The 21,928-nt window shown below is 56.7% G+C and overlaps 3 protein-coding genes across 6 annotated transcripts; 2 read left to right on the forward strand and 1 right to left on the reverse strand.

Moving 5' to 3' along the window:
• The first annotated feature begins 216 nt into the window (after positions 1-216).
• ARAF (A-Raf proto-oncogene, serine/threonine kinase) lies at positions 217-6,261 on the forward strand. Of its 2 annotated transcripts, XM_072626302.1 has the most exons (15): positions 217-679; positions 2,591-2,757; positions 2,877-2,980; positions 3,064-3,324; positions 3,502-3,603; positions 3,696-3,837; positions 4,050-4,077; positions 4,184-4,326; positions 4,459-4,661; positions 4,757-4,933; positions 5,037-5,083; positions 5,252-5,370; positions 5,466-5,597; positions 5,726-5,860; positions 5,949-6,261. In XM_072626302.1, exons 2-15 carry the CDS (start codon positions 2,617-2,619, stop codon positions 6,084-6,086), a joined length of 1,872 nt encoding a protein of 623 aa, XP_072482403.1. In that variant the 5' UTR covers positions 217-679; positions 2,591-2,616; the 3' UTR covers positions 6,087-6,261. The 2 variants fall into 2 exon arrangements, with proteins under 2 accessions (XP_072482403.1, XP_072482404.1); XM_072626303.1 differs by lacking the exon at positions 2,591-2,757 and having other exon boundaries at positions 608-679.
• Positions 6,262-6,482: 221 nt separating this feature from the next.
• Positions 6,483-20,047, reverse strand: SYN1 (synapsin I). 3 transcript variants are annotated; one of them, XM_072626298.1, is made up of 13 exons: positions 19,528-20,047; positions 18,124-18,181; positions 17,808-17,899; positions 17,261-17,417; positions 17,079-17,168; positions 9,461-9,523; positions 9,058-9,200; positions 8,682-8,756; positions 8,164-8,266; positions 7,941-8,081; positions 7,763-7,835; positions 6,951-7,560; positions 6,483-6,743 (listed from the first exon to the last, which is right to left on the reverse strand). In XM_072626298.1, exons 1-13 carry the CDS (start codon positions 19,944-19,946, stop codon positions 6,602-6,604), a joined length of 2,166 nt encoding a protein of 721 aa, XP_072482399.1. In that variant the 5' UTR covers positions 19,947-20,047; the 3' UTR covers positions 6,483-6,601. The 3 variants fall into 3 exon arrangements, with proteins under 3 accessions (XP_072482399.1, XP_072482401.1, XP_072482402.1); XM_072626300.1 differs by having other exon boundaries at positions 6,562-6,705; XM_072626301.1 differs by having other exon boundaries at positions 6,645-6,733.
• Positions 13,697-15,973, forward strand: TIMP1 (TIMP metallopeptidase inhibitor 1). Its single transcript, XM_072626305.1, has 6 exons — positions 13,697-13,878; positions 14,132-14,275; positions 14,470-14,549; positions 14,647-14,773; positions 15,516-15,637; positions 15,715-15,973. Exons 2-6 carry the CDS (start codon positions 14,152-14,154, stop codon positions 15,895-15,897), a joined length of 636 nt encoding a protein of 211 aa, XP_072482406.1. The 5' UTR covers positions 13,697-13,878; positions 14,132-14,151; the 3' UTR covers positions 15,898-15,973.
• Positions 20,048-21,928: the final 1,881 nt, after the last annotated feature.

Below are 21,928 nucleotides of genomic sequence, written 5' to 3' on the forward strand. Positions count from 1 at the left end.
CCACATCCTTAACCCCCGAGGCGGGTTGCAGCCCCAAGCCTGCACCACCCAGTTCTCAGTCAACTCTTTGCCCCACCTTTCTCCTGGTCGGCTTAAAGAGCCACAACCAACACCAAGACCCAGGCAGCCAATGAGCTGTCTAAGAGACTGGAGAAAGCCAATGAGAGTGCACCAACGGAGAAGTGGGAGGAGGAAGAGGAACAAGACGCTCTGACCAATCATTGCAGGCCTAGAAGGGGTGGGGGGAGAAGTAGCCAATGGACACTCGACAGAGGTGGGGCTCCCAGGATTGAGAAGGTAGAGGGCGGGGCCTGACAACTATTGAACTGAGGGAAAACTGCTCCTGAAGTGACCGATGTGCACTCGGGAGAGGTGGGGCTCCGGGAGAGTGAGGGATTGAAAGGAAAGGGGTGAACTCCCTGAGTGGCCAATCAGTGTCATCTGCCTAAGGAGGAGAAAGCATCCGCCAATGAGCATGGAATTCTGGAGGAGCGGCGGCTCCTATAGTCAATGAGATTGTGGGTAGGGGCTTTGCTGGAGCTGAAGCGACCAATGGGATCTCGACGGGGGCAGGCCTGACGGAACAGGGGCCTTGAGGCGGCCGTGGCCGGTTCCACCCTCTGGGAGAGGAAAGATGGGCCCCAAGATGGAGGAGGCCACTGTGCCAGCACCGTGACAGGTAAGACGACGCCAGGCTGAAGCCACGGTGGCCGTTCTGTATTACTTCCTGTCTTATCCCGTGCCTCCCCCCTTCACGGAAAAAGAATGGAATCTCCCGTCGCTGGGAGGGGTAGCTGGACGCAACGCGCAAGCGCGAAGGGAAGGGGGAGGGGCACGGGATTTGGTTCCTTTAAACTATCTGGCTGCTGGCGCCTGCGCACAGAGTCCCTCCCGGGGTGGGGCTATTTCCCACCCCCTCTTCACCGTCGTCTCCCCCCCAAAATCTTTCCATTCCACCTACCCCTTCTACCCCTTGCCCCTTTTTGGCGCTTGGAAATCCCCACCCACACTCGGAAACTTCGTTTTCCCTAGTGATAAGAGCTTCCTGGTTATGGCTCTTGGAGATCCTCTGCTAACCCCAATATCTAGGTCCTGCGAAGAGTTTTCAGAAATTTTCGCCTCCCCTCATCTCAGCCGCGCCTCGGCCCCCCCCCCCCCCCCCCCCCCCCCCCCCCCCCGCAACAGTCCAAGTCCCTTCGAAATGAAGGCCCAGGGACACTGGGCGCACCTGTGGGTTGTCCCCACCCACCTGGAGTCTGGCAACCACTTGAGTAGCCACTGGCTCCCCATATAAGTACTCAGGCTCACAAGGCTGACCACAGAATCATGGAAATTTCCCAGAGAGTACATACACACACAGTCACCCATGCACAGGGACACGAGGGGCACACCACCCCCCCAATCCCAAATCTTTGACTTATGATATTCCCCTGGGTGGGGCTCCAGCCAATTATAATGTCAGGGTTTGCCCTTGCTAATCACTCTGATTTTTGCTTCCTGTAGCTCTGCTCAACAGGTGCTGGTTGTTTCTCCAAGGCCCACTCACTGTATACCATAGCTCCACCTCTGTGTTCCTTTGCTGATGTCCATAGTGCTGCCATTCGCTTCCCCAGGGGCCCAGCTCTAAACATTGATCCACATGGAGTGACCACTCTGAAGTCCCTGCCTTGTCCAACTGTGTTTACAGCTGAAAGCATGTGTGAAGAACAGTTAGGGGGTCACAGCTCCCCTGTACCTTTGCAAACCTTATTTGTATTCTCGAATCCTGTGCCCCTGCCTTGGCACAACAAAAGGGCTGTTGGGGTGCTGTGGAAATGTTCCCCTCCTTGCTTTGTTCAAACATGTCTCTATCTGCAGGTTCTGGTGACTCAGTATTGTTTACTTTCTTTCCTCCCCAGCACCCAGGCAGCAGCTCTACTGCTTGTTTCTGTGGCAGCCCCACTCCCACTTCAGAGTTGGCCCCGAAATCATTTAAGCTCCTTCACAAAAGATCCCTAAGGATTAGAATTAGGGCTGGAATTAGAGGGTAGGATGGATGGCACCAGCTGTTGGGGGCAGGAATCATAGTCTCCTATCCCATCATGCTTGGCCATCTGACAGTGCTTAGAAATTTCTATCTCCACCTTTGTCAACCTCTGTTATGGGAACTAAAGATTTCCTGATCCACACACACCCTGCCCCCCAAGAGTTCAATGTCTTCTGATCTTCCCCCGCCCCAAATAGTCTTATCCCCATAAATGGTAATGAGAGATCTTGAGCCATCCCAACATCATTGTCATTCTAATGGTGCTTGCACAGCATAGGGGTCATAGGGCTAAAGCTGAGAGGGAAGAAAAGTCATGTAATCCAACCTCATCATTTGACAAAGGAGGAAACTGAGGCGAGCAGAGGTGAAGTGACTTGTCCAAGTTTACCCAGCTAATACATGGCAGAGCCAGGATTTGAACCCAAGGCTTCCCACTCCAAACCCAGCACCCTTTCTGCTGCACCAGTGTCCAGCCCACCATCATCCTTGTCCCCTCAGTAAAGTATAGAGATCTATAGCCTAGCCCATCATCGTTTCCCAACAGTGTCTTTCCCCACCTTTCAGGTCACTTGAGTGTGGGGGGGGGCAAGATGAGACGAGGCCCGACTGCCACCCCTGTGGAACCCTCCAGGGGCTTAACCCTACCTGAAGATCCTGATGCTATCCCTTTCACCAGCAATAGGGTTGGGGGCACTGTGAAGGTCTATCTGCCCAACCAGCAGCGCACAGTGGTGAGCAAGCCATCTGGGAAAGATCAGGGGCCCTGCCCAGGGAAGGAAGAAACTCCTAATCTTGGGAGCTGGGACAAGGAGGGAAACTTGGGAAAAAGTAAATCACAAGCATCTGTTAGGTAACTGCGAGAGATGGGATGACCGTCTCCGACTCACTGGACAAGGCGCTGAAGGTGCGGGGACTGAACCAAGACTGCTGCGCTGTGTATCGCCTTGTGCAGGGGTGAGCTCCCTGTTTGTCCTCCCTTCTCCCAGTTCCCCTAGCCCCCTCCTTCCCCATATGACTCATCCTCTCGGCCCCCTTAGCCGGAAGACAGCAACAGCTTGGGATGCAGCCATTGCTCCCTTGCATGGGGAAGAACTGACAGTCGAGGTCCGGGCTGATGTTCCGCTTGCAGCTGCTCACAACTTTGCCCGGAAGACCTTCCTGGCTCTCACCTTCTGTGACTTCTGCCGCCGCTTCCTCTTTCATGGCTTCCGCTGCCAGACATGTGGCTACAAGTTCCACCAACATTGCAGTGCCCGCGTCCCCACTGTCTGTGTTGACATGGCCACCGCCCGCCAACCGTGAGCCCTATAGTCCTTTTCCAAGTCCCCGGGATCTCCCTGAGAATACCTAAGTTCCTCAGCCCAACCTGTCCACTCTGGGGTGGGGAGGGCTCTCTCTCATCCCAGTTAGACCTTCTGGAGGCTCCCCATCCTCCCCAGACTAACTAGAGTCTCTCTTTTCTCTTCTGGCTCCAGTTTCTACCGCAGTGTCCAGGACTTGACTGGAGGCCCTGGTGCTCATGAACCCCAGCCTGGCAGCCAGGCCCTGTGTGAGCCCCTCACCCCAAAGAGCCCCAGGTAAGGCTAGCAGGTGGTAGATGAAGGGGGACTTCCTTAGGAATCCTGCCCCAGGGACTTCCTCCTCCTCTTCCTCTTCCCTTCCCCACCAGGACACAAACACAGGCCTCCCATGGGGAGACTTTTGCTTTCCCTGGGCCTGGAGGCCCACCCCTGCAGAGGATCCGCTCCACATCCACACCCAATGTGCACATGATCAGCACCACAATGCCTGTGGACAGCAGGCTCATACAGGTAGGGTCTTCAATCAGTAACTGCTGTCCCTGGAACACATCCCAATAAAAATTCCCAAGGACGTGGTCTGGAGGAGTTGGGCTGGGAGGCAAAGGAGGGTCTGGAGAGTCAGGGACAGGGATGGGGAGACCCTTGGCCTGAGGGAGCTAGGAAGGTGCCCCCAGGAGCTCAAAGACAAGGCTGACTTCTGTTCCCACTCTTTGCTCCCACAGCAGGCAGCCCAGGCTTTTGCTGCTGAAGGTGAGTGTCTCACTCCCTTGACCCCAGGTACTGCTGCACCCCCCCTCCATCATAATCTGGCCTCCCATTGCTCTTTGATTTCTCATCTTGTCCCTCCCTCTCCCAGGCACAGTAGGGGAGAGGACCCCCCAAGGCAGTCCTGGCCCCAGCCTTGTGTCCCCCCCTGGAAGGAAATCATCACATCCCAAGTTTTCATCAGAGCCCTTGGAACGCAAACCTTCAGCTTCCACTGATGATAAGAAGAAAGTGGTGAGCTGGGACACACACACACACACACACACACACACACACACACACGTTCTCAGGGAAAGGGGAACAATGAGGGAGATGCTTGGGAAATGGGCAGCTAATTGTCTCCCCTGTCCTGTCCATGCCTCCCAGAAGTCCCTGGGCTATCGAGACTCAGGCTACTATTGGGAGGTAGCCCCAGGGGAGGTGCAGCTGCTGAAGCGGATCGGAACGGGCTCATTTGGGACTGTGTTCCGTGGGCGATGGCATGGGGATGTGGCTGTGAAGGTGTTAAAGGTGGCACAGCCCACAGCTGAGCAAGCCCAGGCCTTCAAGAACGAGATGCAGGTTCTCAGGTGAGCATGTGTTCCCCCCCACCCCCAGCCAGCAGCCAAGCATGAGCCAGCTCTGGGCAAGCCAGGGCTAACCAACACCCTCTCCACCTTGGCAGGAAGACTCGCCATGTGAACATCCTCTTGTTCATGGGATTCATGACCAGGCCTGACTTTGCCATCATCACCCAGTGGTGCGAGGGTTCCAGCCTCTATCACCACCTGCATGTGGCTGATACTCACTTTGACATGGTCCAGCTCATTGATGTGGCCCGGCAGACGGCTCAGGGCATGGAGTGAGTGCACACACAGATTCACTCCCACTCCCACCCCACGTGCATGCACGTGGGGTGGGCACCCCACACAGCTCTTCCTAACTCACATTCCATTTCCTTCCAGTTACCTCCATGCCAAGAACATCATTCACCGAGATCTCAAATCCAACAGTATCCCCCTGTATTCCCTTGGGGAGAGATTGCAAAGGGAGGGGATGTGTCTTCCAAAGGGGCTGGGGGTGGGAAATGCAATGTGTACTCAGGTGGTTTTAGGGTAGGAAGATGCAGGTAGGGGTAGAGTGCCAAGAGTGCCATCTGTGACCCTTGACAAGGACATAGATATCTTTCTGCATGAGGGGCTGACAGTGAAGATTGGAGACTTTGGGCTGGCCACAGTGAAAACCCGATGGAGTGGGGCTCAGCAAGTGGAACAGCCCACTGGCTCTGTGCTCTGGATGGTGAGGCCTGGGGCCTGTTGGGGGGGGGGGGGGCAGCAGGACGGTGTTGACTAACTGGCCAGCCGGCTCACCCAGGACCCCATTGGACCCCACAGGCCTCAGAGGTGATCCGAATGCAGGATAAGAATCCATACAGCTTCCAGTCGGATGTCTATGCCTACGGGGTGGTTCTGTACGAGCTCATGAGTGGCAGCCTCCCCTATAGCCACATCAACAACCGAGATCAGGTGGCCACCTCCTCCTCTCCCTCTCTTTCCCCCTGCCCCCACCCCAGCACTATTCTGGCTCTCCCTGATACAGTCCTCCCTTGGCCTCCCTACAGTGGCCTGATGCCCACCCCCTACTCTCGTTCTAGATCATCTTCATGGTAGGCCGAGGCTACCTGTCACCGGACCTCACCAAGGTCTCCAGCAACTGTCCCAAAGCCATGAAGAGACTGCTGGCAGACTGCCTCCGCTTCCAGCGGGAGGAACGGCCCCTGTTCCCACAGGTCAGAAGGCGGCTCAGGGCGGCAGGTGCGGAGCTGGGCAGCCCCCGAAGGCTGTAGCCCCGAGCTCTGCTTGTCTGTCTCCCCCTAGATCCTGGTCACCATCGAGCTGCTGCAGCGCGTGCTGCCGAAGATCGAGCGCAGCGCCTCGGAACCCTCGCTGCACCGGGCCCAGACCGAGGAGCTGCCTTCCTCCCTGCTGGGAGCCCTTCGCCTCTTTGGGCCCTAGTGGCTCTAGCCAGACCCAGGGCCCACACCTAGCAGCAATGACTCCAGTTCCCCAGAACCAGGCGGCTTGGGGTGGGGAAGGGGAGGAAGGGAGCCCGCCCCCTCACCCCCTTACCCCCCATCCCACCCCCCCAAGAAGCACAGGAGGCTGCCCAGCTCTCGCTTTGATCACTTAATCACGTTTCTTGACTCTTCTCTGGTCAGAGTAACAGGTGGGGGCGGGGCGGGGCGGGTGGGAGGGGCCACTAGAGCTTCACTGCGCGCATCACAGGCTTCACGAGAAACTCCAACACACGCCAAGCGGCGGCACGAGGGTCACGGGCAGGCACACGGACGGCACACTGACACGCACGCGCACAACGGGGGAGAGGGAGGAGCGCCCCGACCCGGTCCAAGGGCACTGGGAGCGGAGCGCTCGGTGATTTGCATATTTAAAGACACAGCCATCCCGGGTGCTGGGGGCCTTGTAGGCCTGGGGGATCACACCTGGGGGGGGAAGGGGGAAAGGGGGGGGGATCAGTCGGAGAAGAGGCTCGCGAAGGATTTCCTCAGGCTGCGGATGGTCTCCGCCTTCACCTCGTCCTGGCTAAGGCTGGGCCGGGGTGGGGCCGGGGCCGGGTCTGGAAGGTTGAAGGTATTGGTCAGAGACTGGGATTTGCTGAAGAGAAACAAGGCGGGCGGAGGGAGGGAAGGAGGAGGGGACAGGGACGGAACGAGACCAGGAGAAGGGGCAGCAGGAGGAGGAGGAGGAGGAGGAGGGAGAGAAACACAGAGTTACCGCGGAGCGGGGCCCGGGGTGGCCCCGCCCCGCTCAGGCCCCGCCCCGTCCGAGGCCCCGCCCCCCGGTCAGAGGCGCCGCCCTTACTTCAGCTGCGGGGCCGCGGCCGGCGCGTCCTGGCTCGGCTTCTGGGCCAACTGAGGCTTGGGCTGCCCAGGCCCGGCGGGGACGCGGCCCTGGCCCTGGCCCTGGGTGCTGGGCCGCGGCTGCTGCGTGGTGGGCGGCCCGGAGGCTGGGCCCGGGCGGCCGGCCTGGGGGCCCGCCTGGCTCAGCTGCCGGGTGGGGCCTGCCGGAGGCCCAGGCGGCGCTCGCTGCGGAGCTCGCTGCGGGCCCCCGGCCGCCTGGCCCCGGGCGGGGCCGGCCTGACGCGGCTGCGGCTGCGGGGACTGGCTGCCCTGACGCGGACCCTGGGCCGCCGGTGGCTGTGGGGGTGCCTGCGGCTGCTGCGGGGGCTGCGGCTGTTGCGGGGGCTGCGGCTGCGGGGGGCCGCGCGCCTGAGGGCCGGCCCCGGAGCCCGATGGACGTGGCTGGCGGCCGGATCCCGACGGTGCCTGCCCGCTGGGGCTGGGGAGGCGCGGCTGCGCCGCCACGGCCGCCTGGGGGCCTAGGCCCTGGAGCGGCTGGCCCTGAGGCGGGGGGCGCTGCTGGGAAGGGGGTCCGTGGCGCTGCGGTCCCGGTCCGGTCTGCTGAGGGCCCCCTACGAGTGAAACACACACGCGAGTGAAACAGACTAACGCGCGCGTGCGCGGTTTAGGGAAGGCTGCGTAACCCTCAGCCCCTCTTCCCAGCCAGGAGAAGCCCTCACGCTGGGCATCTCCAGCTTTGGGTGCTCATCTTCCTCAACCAGAATCCCTTCCCCTCCACACAGCCTTTCAACCACCAGGAAGGCCCTTGCTTACCCTGTGGTGGGGGGCGCTGCTGAGCCGGAGGCCCCACCTGGCGACCTCCAGGCTGTGCCCCTGGTGACAGAGCCTGTGTCAAGAGTGGGATTGAACATGGTCTTCAAACTTGCTCTGAGCCCCCTATATACATACTTCCCCCTTCCCCGTCTTAGTGGAAGAGGTGCTAGGGCCTAACCTGAGAGTGGGATCCTCGGCCAGGAGAGGCTTCTCTGGGCCTAGGCAGGGCCAAGCCCATCTTGTTAACCACAAGCTCCACGATGAGCTGCTTGTCTTCATCTTGATGATCCCCAATGAGTGGCATGGAGGAGCCAACCACCTGGGGGGAAGGAAGAGGTTGGAAAGGCCTGGTCTGGGACCAGGGAGGCAGGCCAAGTTCACATGGGGGGAGGAGTGCTGACCTCGATGATGTGGTCACGGCCATCCTTGCCATGCAGGGCCTCCACAGCACAGATGTCCAGGCCCCCAAAGATTTCTGAACATGTATCTACCCACAGCTTGTACCTGTGAACAGAGGCCATCAAGGCTGAGCAGGAACATCTGAGAAAAGTAGACAGCTGGCCACCTGTGGTACACCTTCAGTGCCTGGGGCATTCTCCTGAGGCAGCTCACTGCGCTTTTCGACAGCTCCAGGGTTAGAAAGTTTTGCCCTACATCAGGTTTAACTTTGCTCCTGTACCTTCTACCACCCCCCAACATATACCCCAAGCACTGCCAAGCAGATCCTGTCTCTTCCACATACATTGGGTTTAACATACTTGGCATATCTCCCTAAAGGCTTCTCCAGGCTAAATGTCCCTGGGACCTCTAAGTATGGTTTCTCTATGGCCTGGGCACCCCACCCCCAGTTAAGCTTCAATGTGTTAATGGCCTCCCTAACCTTCCCACTCCCTAGGCCCCCTTCTCACACTGGTCCCACCTGTCAGACATGGCAATTTGCTCCAGCATGGCTGAGCCTGTGTTGGTTTTCCAGTTCCCAGACACTGAGGTCCTCCTGGGAACGAAGGAGAAAAGCATTTCAGAGGCCATTCTGCTAAGCCAGTTTGGGGGTCCGGGGAGCAGGGTAGCAGATTCAGGAGAAGGGGCTAGGGGTGGGGTCTCTGAATTTAGGACTGATGAAAAGTAAAGGACCAGGCTTACTGATGCTTGGAGTTAAGGCAGTAATGAGACCAAGCTGGGATGAGGACGCCAGTGTGGAAGCACAACTCATCACACAACCTACCTCCCTCCACATCTAAAGAGGGCATGGGAATAGACAAGCTGAGGCCCACCCCACCAAGCTCCTCAAGGCTCACATGTAGGCCTTATAGCTGTGGCCAATCTTCTGCACCCGGACATCATACTTGGCATCAATGAAGGGCTCCGCTGTGGCATAGGTCTTGGTCAGTGCCACCACACTAGCAATGTCCTGGAAGTCATACTGATTCTCTACTTTCACCTGGGGGCCAAGGTTGAGAGACCAGGGTCAGGGTTTCCTGAACTATGTGGGTACAGGGACTCCCAGTACCAGGGCCCATGAGCAGAAACTCAAGTGTGGAAGAGAGCCCAGAGCCCTCAGTTGTGAGGTCCCGGAAAAAGAATTCAACTGGTCTCCAGTTAGAGTGAGAAGAGGAAAATCACATGGCCTTTCAAGGCATTCCAGTGAACTTTGGACAAAGTACAACTGGTTCTCAGTGATGGAGAGGGAGGAAGACTCACCTTTCCCATGCCTGAATGAGCATGGCCCATCTTCACAACTACAGGGTATCTGGCTGTGGTGAGCTGGCAGAAAAGGACAACGGTACAGTTAGCCTTGTACTGGTCCTAAACACAGAGCTGCTTTGCTCCTTCCTTCCCCAACCAGCTACCACTCAGTCCTCCCTCACTCTGGAGTGAATTAACTTGGTGCTTTTACGATCCTGGGCAAGCCCCGCTCTGGGCCTCCAGCTTCCCCATCTGTTCAATAAGGGGGTGGATTCTAGTTCCAGGTCATCGATGACCCATTTTATTCTGCATCTCTGATCCTGGTTCCTCCCTCTCCCCTCCCCTTGTACCTGGCACACTGATTCTCCTCATTCCTGGCAGACCCAGGAAGATCAAACCCAGCATCCTGTTCACTGAGTTTTGGGGGAGGGTCAGTGGCCAAAGGGAGCGCACCAGTCCAGCTCAGTTTTGGGGGAGGAAGAAGAGCGACATAGACTCAGAGGGCACAGAATGACCTTAGCATTGACAAGTGGGGAAACTGAGGGGACCCAGGGAGGAGAGTTTACTCATGACCACACACAGCTAGTAGACGGCAGAGCCTCCACATCCCAGAAAAGTCACACCCATCAGCCCAGTGACTTTGCTAATATCCTCCCCCTGGCCCTCAGTCCTCCATCTGGATACCACCCACACCCAAGCTTTTCCAGCTCTCCAAGCAGGGGGGGAGGGGTGACTGATGAGTAGCAACTTCCAGAAAAGAGAAAGTTGATTTTCCCATAGAGGAAGCTAGTGAGTGAGTGAGTGAGTGAGTGACTGGCTGCCTACATCCTGGCTCTGACTTGACCCCAGCTCAGCCACAAAGGAAAATGCAAGAACAATCAGACAGGAGCTGAGGCCAGAGCCTGCCCCACCCAGCAGCTGAGACAACAAGCCATGCATCACAGATGTCTGCCAACACACAAAACCAGGAGAGAGTGAGGGCACATCCGCAAATGTGCAAAAGAGTAAAACTGCAGCTGATGGGAAGAGTAGGAGGCCACTATCAGTTCCCAGGCAGGAAGGGGCACAAGAACACATTAGGGGCCATCACGCTCCAAGGAAGTGACATCTTTCTTGTCTCACTTGGATGCGTTTATGTTTCAGGAATCTGGTCCTAGACTTGAGCACTGTGGATGTGACCTTGGGCAAGGTTCATCCCTTCTGGGATATGGAGACAGAGGACCTGGGCTCATGTGTGGTCATGGGCAAGCTCTTTCCCCTCTCTGGGCCCCCTCAGTTTCCCCCTTTGTCAAATGTTGGTGCTGGACTACATCAATGCTAAGGTCACATTATTCCCTTTAAGCCTGAATGCGAAGGTTACTTTCACCAGCCTTTCCCCAGGGTCTCCCAGGACTGAGCAGAGGAAGGGCCGTATGGTATCCTCTAGTTTGTACCCTTTCTTTCCCTATCTGGGAAGGTGGAGTCAGAGGGTCTGGGTTCTCTGTTTCCCCAACATTTAGCAAAGGCCTGGCAGCCAGTAAATGGGTACAAGCTTACTGCATGACTGAGGCCACATAGCTCGTTGGAAGCAGGATTCAAACCCAGGTTCTCTGGCCTGCTGCCTCTTGTTCCCAGTGTGGTTTGGAGGCCATTCGACATTAATCTTTTGTTCAAGGCATGCATGCATACATGTATGTATGCAGACATGTGTTGTTCAAGCTAGAAAAAAAATCAACTTCATTTGGTCTACCTGCATCTTACAAAAGAGTAAACTGAGGAACAAGAGGTGCAATGATTTGTCCAAGGTGTTTTGTTTAGGGCTCTTAAGCTTTTTTGTGCCAGGCTGAGGAAGAAGTCTATGGACCCCTTCACAGACTAAGACTTGTGGCCTACATTCCTAATTGAAAGTAATGCCTATTTTTTTCCATACAAATTCACAGACCCTCTGAAATCTATTCACCAGCCCCCGGGGAAGGAGCTCAGTCTAGCAGAAAGGGCCCTAGCCTCAGTCAGGACAGACCCAGTTTTGCACTCAGGCATTTGCTGGCTCTGTGAGCCTGGGCCTCCCGGAATCTCAGTTCCCTTCTCTGAAGAATGCTTGAATTGCCTCCCAGGAACATGCTCTAGAAATAGCAGGTACTGATTTATTAGAATAGCCACTAAGAGAACAAGTCTGACAGACTGCAATATTTGGAGTCAGGGAACCTGCATTCAGCTCCCAGCTCTGTCTCTCCCTAGTTCTGTGACTGTTTCTCTGAGCTTCCTCGATTCCCTTCTCTTTAAAATGAGCATGTTGGGCTAGACAGATGCTTTGTAAGGTCCCTCCAAGCTCTAAATCTATGCTCCCATGAGACAGCAGTGGGAGAGGAGTGACACTGTGGTGAAAAGAACGAAATGAGAGGAGCCAGAGGAAGGATGGTTCACAGGAATAAGAGAAGAGGGGAAAGGAAAGACAGGAGAAGGACAAGGAGAAGAGACTGGAGTGAGAAACCCTAGTGAGAGGAGAGGAAGAGGAAAGCAGAAAAGAGAGGAGGAGAGGAGGCACTGGCCTCAGGCAAAGGCAAGGCGGGGGGGGGGGGGGGGGGGGGTGGGAGGCGGGGAGCTGGATCTGGATCTGGAGGCGGGGAAGTTGTTCCCATCACTGCGTCAATGTGATGCAGCCTGCTGGCTGACTGGAAAGTTCCCCTTTCCTTTCCTTGGGCCCCCTCTTCCCTCTCTCCTACAGCCTGATGCCTGAGTCCCAAGAGTCTTTCCCTGGAATCAGAGGACCCGAGTTTGAATTCCAGCCTGTGACCTTGGGACTGAGGATAGCGCTGCCTCCATCCATTATCTCTGAGCTGGAGAGTTTGACAGATAATGAAGCTTGAGGCTCAAAAAGGCCCCAGAGGTGGCCTAGTCTGCAACTAGTAATGAATACCACCTGGGGCACTTTCCCTCCCCAGCCCCAGGCTGTTGCGGAGATCAAAGGAGATCAGCCCAGTCCCTACAAGTCTTGGCAAACCTTCAGGTTCCATCTAACGCAAATAGTCCTTATTGTTCTTTTTTTTGGGTCCTCTACAAATGGGTCTCCATTTGTCAAAGCCTCCATGACCCCTTCTCATGTTTTCCATGCCCAGAAGCAAAGAATCTGAGAGTTGGAAGGGTCTGAGCTTCTCAGCTATGCAGTCAGGCCCAGATCCTAAGAAATGGTCACCCAGCCTCAGCATGGTGCCTCCAAGGGGAGCCAGCTCTCCCAGCCATCAGGCCTCAATCTTCAGGCTTACAGGCCTTCAAGGACTTGAGGCCCCCTCTCCTGACCCTCAGGTCTTCTATTCCCCTGGCTAAACAAGCAGAAATCCTTCAAGCCAAGCTCACTTGGGCTGCTCTCCAGCTCACTGAGTCCATAAGAACAGATCTATATACGTGCCCCAGCCAATAGCAGAGTGCAAGGCTAACCCAAGGACATCGGGGGATTGGAAATGTGGACCGGACCATCAGTGCTAGCGGGTTTCACAGGCTAAAGAGTTGGATTGTAGACTCCTATGGTCCTCTGGTAAGCCTTCCTTCTTGTTAGCAGCCTGACTGGGATTTGAACCCGGACCCTCTGACTCCACCCTGCTACCTCCCCTAGGAGCTTTCTGGGGCACAGCCACTGGACCTGAGCCAGGAGGTCCTCTCTGCACAACCAGCGGAAAAAGAAGGTCCTCAGCAAACAGGCAGGGAAATCTGCTTGTTCACATACACAAGACATGGCATGTATACATATGTGCGTGTGGGCCATATGCAAGTGAGCACACACATGTGTGAGCACACACACGGTGGACCCCTTGACCCCAAGCTGCCCAGGTCACCAAATGGGCTCCCATAGGGCCTGGCTACAAAGACTGCCATGACCCTAAGGCCACGGCCACAGCTCCAAGGGAAAGTAGAGGGAAAGTCCTGGGACTGATTCAGCCACCAGAGACGTCAGAGTTGCAGGCATTGCCACACAGTAAGGGGCCAGTCAGGGGTCACCAGTGACCCCTCTGTCCCCAGGGCAGCCCCTCAGCTCTCCCTTGAACCCCCAGAGCTTCCAATGTCCCTCACTTCTTCCCCACTGAAGGGAGCTTAGATCCACGTTTGAACTGTCTAGGATCAGGCTGAGCTAGGGTGGAGGGGTGGGAGGGTGAGAAATGATGAGCCCCCAACTGCAGCCTGGACTAGCCCTGCTCGGCTGCCACAGGGGTGTGAGTAAGCGGAAATGGGGGGCCGCCCTCTGCCTGTGGTTTCCCGCCCCCGGCCGGCCTGCCTGCTGCCCCACCCCTACACCCCCTCCCTCACAGCTAGCTTAAATAGCGGCCCTGAGGCCAGGCAGCCGTAGCAGCAGCCAAAGCAGCCTGGCTCTCCACTCCCAGACTTGGACACTGACTGGTTCTGGCTGCAGTTCCTGCTGCTGCTCCCTCTGCCGCTGCCTCCGCCGCCACCTCCAAGTCCAGGTAAGGGCTAACCCTAACCCTAAATGCCAGGCTGGCAGGGCTAGTGGCAGCGGGCCCCCTCGTGGGCCGAGCCCTCAGTCACCAGGTCCGCCAAGCTGGCAGCCCTGGCTGAGCCCCACAGGGAAGCAGACAGGGCTGGCCCTGGCTCAGGACTGGAGCAGGGGGCAGGCGCAGGGGCACAGGAACCTTTTCCCTGAAAGACTAAGCACTGAGAGCTGCAGTCTCCCACCCTATCCCCTTCCTCCATGCACAGGCGGCCTGAGCATCCCGGAAATGGGTATGTCGTATCTCTTTCTGGCCTTGACCTTCCTGCTCCTGGCCTCCACAAGGCTGCCTGTGAAGGCCTGCAGCTGCGGACCTCGGCATCCTCAAGAGGACTTCTGTGGGTCGGATGTGGGTGAGTAGGGCACTCCTAACCCCAGCCTCCTCCCAGGAGACACAGACACAGACACAGACACACAGACACAGACACACACACACACACCCCTCTCCCAGGCCTCTCAGGCACACGGCTGAGCTGGAGGTGGGGGAGGGGAGAGTGGCAGTGGGGGTGGTGCCTACACTCACTAACCCTTTCCTTTGCCCCAACAGTTGTCACGGCTAAATTCCTGTCAGTCCCCCAGCTCAACCATACCCTCTCTCATCTGCAGTATAAGATCAAAGTTATCAAGGTATTACCATCCTGCCTGCCCCCATCCCCCAGCCATGCTGCCTGTAGCCTCTCAACCCCCCACTGAGATTCCTCCCTTCATCTATAATTCCATCCAGAAGTTCAAAGGCTTCGAGGTTCTGGGAGCCATTCCTCCAATGCCAAAGCTCCTCACCACCCCAGCCCAGGAGAGCCTCTGTGGATACCGACACAAGGGTCAGAAGACCCAGGAGTATTTGATTGCAGGTAAGAATGATGCTTAACACCTAACCTGGCCAGATTTTATACATGAGGCAAGTAGGGAAAGTGGATGTGCAGAGACTCCTCCAAGGTCACACAGCTCACACCCGAATCCAGGTCTAGCAAGGGATCCCTCTCTCATAGCCACATGATCCTGTGTGCTAGACTCTCTCTGGACTTTGATATTATCAATCAGGGAATAGAGGCTTGGAGAGGTCACAGCCAAAGGTGGGAATCAAGCCCACTATGCCCTACTGTTGCCTGAAAATACTGAGGAGGAAACTGATCCCAGGGAGGGAAAGGAACTGAAAATCCTAAAATGTTAAAGGTAGCTATGGGCCCTCAGGCCCTCATCTTGTCTAACGTCCTCATTTCACAGAGCCATGAAAAGGCAAGAACTGGCAAAGGCCTCTGATTCCAAACCCAGGGAAAGAGACACAACATTCTTCTCATTGAATCTAATAGAAAGGCACACCCCAGCATTCCCTTAGCTTCTCTGAGCTACAGAAAATACCAGCCCCATCGCCAGCAGTCCCTTCTGGTTGCTTGGCAACAGGGCAAGGGGTGGCTGAAGAGAGATGAAGGGACCCAATCATCTCCCAGGCTAGCTCCATCCTGTCTGCTTGGTTGCCTAGCAATGAGGAGGGACCTGGTCTGGGGGAGGGGGGGGAATTCAACGCACTGCAGCTGAGCCTGGCCAATCAGGGGGCACTCTGCCCTATTCTTCCCCCACCCCCCTTCTCCCCAGGAAGCCTACTGGAGGGCCAGCTCTACGTCACCAGCTGCAGCTTTGTGAGGCCCTGGAGTAGCCTGAGCCCAGCCCAGCAACTGGGCTTCAACCAGACCTATGCCACCGGCTGCAGTTGCCAAGTAAGTGGGTGCTCTGGAAGATGAGTCAGGGGAAACTCAAGGCTGGTGTCCCTACTGACCTCTCATTTCTCCTTCAGGTGCAACACTGCCCCAGCCTCCCCTGCCATGTGGAAAGTGACACCAGCTGCCTGTGGACAGATTCACTGATATCCTCCTCAGGTGAGGGCTTCCAGAGCCTCCACCTGGCCTGCCTCCCTCAAAAGAACAACTTGTGCTCCTGGAAATCCCTGAGCACTGAGGTGCCCCAACCTACTACCTGAGCTGGCCCACAGCTTCCTTCCCTCCATCCTCACCTCCTTCTGAGAAATCATGGCCAGTAAAATACATCAAAACCAACCCAGTGGCTCTGTGTGTGTGTGTGTGTGTGTGTGTGTGTGTGTGTGTGTGTGTAAGAGAGACAGTGACAGGGGTGGGGGAGAGAGACAGAGAGAGATACAGAGAGAGAGAGGTGTGTCTACGGTAGCACTGCTGCTTTGGGTGATGTGTCATTAGGGTACAATATTGTTATCCCATTTTAAAAATAAGGGCACTGAAGCTCAGAGGGATTCTGACTTGTCCATGGTTATCCAACTAAGTTTTAAAGCTGAGCCTTTAAATTTGCTCTCCCCCGACTCCAAAGACAGGCACCTTGTGGCCTTGGGGGAGACTCCTGCTGGCCTCCGTCAGCTGTCAGGAGATCATGGGCTGGAAAGGCCTTAGAAGTAAGGACACTGAGGCCTGGGGAAGATCCAGATCTGGCCAAGCCTGGCTTCCCACTCAGGTCATTGTATCACAGTCTCATGAAACCACAGAATGTCAGTGAGAACAGACACTAGAGCATCTAGTCAGAGTGTGGAAATGAGACCCAGAGAGGAATGACTTGCCCAAGGTCACACAGCTTAGCCTTCAACTTGAATCCCCAGCACAGCAGTTTCCTCCAACTGACTTTTGACAGTCACAAATGTGACCACAGGAACTCCCCAGCTCAGATCAAGTGAAACTCTTCAGCCTGATATTTAAAGCCTTCCACAAATCTGTCTCCTAGTCCCTTTCTGGCCCAAATTCCCTTTTACTCACATTTCAGAATTCTAGGTTTCTAGCTGTTCCCCAAACTGAATATCACATCTACCACCTCCATATATTTGCTGAGGCTGGGTCCCTTGCCTGAAATGCACTCCTCCTAGCTTCCAATTACCCAACTGTCGATTCTCTTCCTCCTCCAGATTTACTTCTCTGTGTACATGCCATGGTTCCCCATGGAAGAGAGAAGCTGTTTCATTTCTGTCTTTGTAGCCCCAGGACCCTGAACACCAGCACTTGGCTAATAAATACCTTTGTTATGGAACTGAGGTCCAGAGTGCAGGAGTGACTTGCCCATCCTGGCCCCAATAGTGATGCCAGGGCTAGGACCTATCACTCATGGAGGCCATTCTTGAGCCAGCTTCTCCCCAGATGCACTCACCATCTCTTTGTGGTTGGGATAGTAGGTCTGGTCAATGAGGGGAAACTCCTCAGCTCCCAGTTTCTTGTGCAGCCGAACCATCTGGGCAAACTAGGGATGAGTGAGGGAGAAAGAAAGAGCAGTGAGGGGGAGAAGCCTCTTCCTGGCCAGCCCAGCTCTTCCCCAAGGATGGGGACACTCACCACCCATGGCTTGTCACAGAAGTTGTATACTGAGTGCAAGGAATTGACGCTGGGGATGCCTGCATATTGCAATCCAATGACCAGGCTGCGGTAGTCTCCATTTCGGGCCATGCTGAAGGCATGCTGGCGGATCAGTACGAAGTCTGGCTTCAGGGACCTACAGGAGGAGGTGGAGAAGGGGAGGGAGGGAGAGGAAGAAGAGGAGGAGGAGGAAGGGGAGGAGGAGAATGAGGGGGAGGGAGAGAGGGAGGAGAGACGAGGCAGAGGAGGGGGGAGGAAAGAGAGGAGGGAAGGGAGGAGGGGGAAGAGGGAAAGGAGGAGGAGGAGGAGGCGGCGGAGGGAAGGGAAGAGGAGGAGGGAGGAAAGGAGAACTAAATCGCAGCACTCTCTATCTTCCCCAAAGGCTCCTCCCTGCTCCCTTCTCCCCCCACCGTATGCCCCTTGAGGGTATGGCTCTAAGTTCTATGCTGTTTGGCACTGAACCTAAAGGCAAACCTGTAGGTCTCTTCCCTCCCCTCGATGGTTGCCCCCGGCCTGGGTCACTCACCGAACCACTTTCACTCCATTGCGGATCACCTCCATATCCACAGAGAAGCTGCCGTTAGCATGGGCCACCAGGTTCAGGTGTGAGAACTCAGCCTGGGAGGAAAGAGGACAGAGGTCAGCCAATCTCTGGCTGGCCTCAACCTTGTCCCCGATCCAACAGCAAGGCATGCTTGGAAACCTAGCTAGTGAGGGAAGCAGGCCAGACCTCGACATTTATTTGCACTAGGAAAAGCAAGTAGTGACTGAGTGTGCTCCAGGACCAAGGGGAAGCCTAGGGACCTGCCAGGGCTACCTCAGGGTCAGAGAGAGCAGCACACCTGTTCCACCTTGATGTCCATCTCCCCGTGGATTTTCTTCCCCTTGAAGTACTTGGCCCTGGAGAAGGAGGGATGAGATATGGGCATCGGTCAGCTCAGGGCAAAATCCAGGAAAGAGAAGTCTGAGCCCTTCCTTGTTCGACACACCTGACCTGGGGGGAGGACAGACTACCCCTGGCCTGGGGCCCTCAGCTGGGGGGAAGAGGGTTCTGAGGATTTGGCAAAGCTGGACAGCTCCTGCGTCCTTGTTGGGGAGGGCCAAGTTGTGGTGGAAAGGCACCTGCCTCCCTGGCCCCTGCCGTAGGGTCAGCACCTAGAGGGCAGGGAGGGGTTCACCCGCCAGCTTCTTCCCTCCACCCCTCAGAGGCGGAGATCAACACATTGGGAAGGGGCTTGGGGGCCCCTTGCCCTGAGTGCGCTGAAGCCCCCTCTCCCCTCCCCTCCAACTCCTCTTCGGTGACAGTTATCATAGTGCCAGGGCTGTGGGGCAGCATGCGCTTATGAGGCTGCTGGTGGCTTTGCATATTGTGGGCTGGCCCCTAGGCCGGTGGCATCTGGGTGTGTGTCTGTAAAAAAAAAAAAAAACAACCCCTTGGGGAGGGGAATCCTGGGCTCGGGAGGGGGACGGGGAGGAGGAGGGGGATCCCGGGCTCCAGGAGGGGGAGGAAGATCCGGGGCTCCAGGAGGGGGAGGGGAGTGGAAGGGCATGACGAAGCAGTTCCCTCTCCGCTGCCTCTCCACCCACACTGGGAAGCCTGATGCAATCCAACCTCCCCCCTCCCCAAACACAGCAGTCCAGGATAACGTAGACCAAACAGGGAGCTGAGCTCCTGGACAGCTGGCTACGTGAGCTTAGGAGCCCTGGGCAGGCTGTACTCTCTTTCCCACCGCAACTCTGCACCGAGTAGGCGGAAAAGGTTAAGGACTGGGCATGGGATTCTATTGGTTTAGGTAATTCCCAGGTGAGGAACCTCCCACTACCAAGGCACCTTCTACACAACCTAGAGGTGAGGTCAAGTGACTTGGCCTGCGTCACATGGCCTGTCAGAGGTGGGGCACTTGTTAAATGCATGGCCCCGGGTTCAATACACAGTGAGAGACGACTACGCCTCTCGAAGACTGAGCCGAGGGGCGGGGGACGCCTTCGAGCGAGGCTGCAGTGCTAGCTAACCACTGAGCCCTCGGGCCCAGTCCTGCTCCAGGCCGCCTATTCATCCTCCCCTGATTCAGATTGAACTGCGAATCCGCAGCTCAGGGACGCCCAAGGAGAGGCACTAACTGTCGGGGGTGAAGGTGGGACCCATAAGGGGTCATAGAGAGGGAGGAAGAAGGAAGCCAGGGTCCAGGGACGGGGCGGGGCGGGGCAGGGAAGGAGAGGGGGGCTGGGCTGGAGGATCGCCTCACCAGTCCGTAGGCCCCTCGTCGATTACCAGCAGGGTCTTGCTGCCCCGGCTGGAGCCCCCGGAGCCCCCGGCCACGCCCCCCACTTGCTCGCTGAAGGTGGCTGCGGCCGCCGCGGTGGTCTGCTTCACTGCGTTGGACAGCGACGAGAAGAAGCCTCCTGCGCCGCCCCCGCCCAGCCCCGAGCCGGAGCCGGGGCCCGGGCCCGGGCCGGGGCCGGGGCTGGGGCCGGGGCCGGGGCTGGGCGCGGCCGCAGGCAGAGGCCGCTCGGCGGGCGACACGCTGCCCGAGCCTCCCGAAGGGGGCGCTGGGCCGCCAGGTGGGGGCGGGGGCGGCTGAGGCCGCTGCAGATCGGTCATGTAGCCGTTGGGTAGATTGGCCATGAAGTTGCTGTCGGACAGGCGGCGCCGGAGGTAATTCATGGCGCCGGTCGAGGGACCGACGGCCGCCGGAGACAGCAGCGCCCGCCTCACTGACCGACAGCGGGAGGCAGAGATGGAGGCAGGGAGGGATGAGGGAAAGGATGGAGTGAGGGATGCAGGAGAGGATGCGGGGAGGGATGCAGGCGAGGATGCAGGCGAGGAGGGATGGAGGCAGGCTTCCTGCCCGCCAGCTCCGGTGTTCCAAGGCCGCGGCTAGCAGCCCTCCGACCCTCTGCCTAGAGAGAGGGGCTGCAGCGCAGCAGCAAATGCAGCGGCTCCTGTCGAGCCCTGGAGCCGACTGAGCGCAGCGCCGCAGCATCGACGCACAGCCCGCCCGCCTGCTCCCTCCTCCCCCCTCTCCTGCCCGCCACCCCACGCGTGTGGTTCCGCCCAGCGCAGCCCAGTCGAGGCTCCCCCTTCTTCGCAGCGCGTGGCTCGCGCCATCACGGCTCTAGGCGGCTCGGAGCAGCCCATTTAGGCTGGGAGCAGGGGAAGGGAGAAGGGGGGGGCATGTTGCTCCCCCGCCTTCCCCGAGCCTAGGCGATGATTCCAACGGGCTGGGGCTGCGGGGGTGGCGCTGGCCCTGGTGCTGATGAAGTCTCCGCCAACCTTGCAGGGCTGCGCTGGGACCAAGGAAGAAGGGCGCGGCCCAGCCCGGCCCAGTGCCGCAGCCCCAAGCCTCAACCTTCACCTCCCATACCCCCCCCCCCCCCCCCGCCAAGTCCTTCCTTGTCTCCCGTTGTCTGTCAGTATCTCTGTATCTATCGGTCTCTTTCTTTGTCTCTGTTTCTGTCTTTCTGTCTCTGTCTCTCCCCCACCTCTCTCTGTATGCGTGTGTGTTTCTGTCTGTCTGTCTGTCTGTCTGTCTGTCTCTCTCTCTCTCTCTCTCTCTCTCTCTCTCTCACACACACACACACACACACACACACACTCACTCACACTCCCAAGTTTTGATTTCATGTAACCCTTTACTCTATGTCAGTCATAGAAGCCAAATACAGGGACAAAAATGAAACATTCTCTGCCCTCCAGAAACTGACATTCTACTGAGGGAAAACGTTCACGGAAAAAAAAAATACCAAATAGATACTGAATAAATCCAAATGACTATGGGGGGGGGGGGGCTCCACTGGTCACAGTGGAATAGGGATCAAGATGAGCCTCCAGTAGATGATCCTTGAGCTGAACCTTGAAGGGAGCTCCAAGGACTGCAAGGGGCACGAGCGAAGAGAGAGAGCATTCCTGGTTGGTCAAACAGCCTGTGTTTTAAAAGCCAAGAAGGGAGATAGGAAAGTCTCCAGAATGTGACAATGCAGGAGTCTGAATTTCATCCAAGTAGCAAGAGGGAGCCACTAGGGCTTCTTGAGCAGCTTCTTGAGCAGTGACTGGAAAGTGGTGGTATCTCAGGTGACAGTAGAGAAGTTGTGAAGAGGGCAGGGTGTAAGGAGCAAGATAACAAACTCAGTTTTAGATATGGTGAATTTGAGATGCCTACTAGGCATCCGACCTACTGGGCATCCAGTTGGAAATACCTAATAAGCAGATGTCAATTCAATACTAGGGCTCAGAAGAGAGACTAGGGCTGGATATTTAGGCCTACAGAGAAATGGTAGTTGATTTCATGAAAGTGGATGAGCTAACCAAGAGAGTGTGTGAAGACAGAAAGGCCCAGGAAAGAACCATGGGGCACCTACACAAAGGGAAACCTGGATGAGGATCCAGCAAAGGAGACTGAGACAAGTAAAAGAGAGGGAGAGCAGCATCTCAGAGAGTTTCCAGGAGAAATGGACAGGCAGCAACGTCCAGCATTGCAGAGAGGCCAAGGAGGGCCAAGACTGCAAAAAGATCTGTTAAGAGATTATAAAGAAACAACCCCGGGGGGAGCAGGTTCAATTGTAAACTAGGCTGCAAATATTGAGAAGTAAGAGCAGAAATGAGGACAGTGAAGAGATTTTTTTCTAGAAGTTTGGATCTGAAAAGGT

This window comes from Notamacropus eugenii, chromosome X (assembly GCF_028372415.1).
Source record: "Notamacropus eugenii isolate mMacEug1 chromosome X, mMacEug1.pri_v2, whole genome shotgun sequence".
NCBI lineage: Eukaryota > Metazoa > Chordata > Mammalia > Diprotodontia > Macropodidae > Notamacropus > Notamacropus eugenii.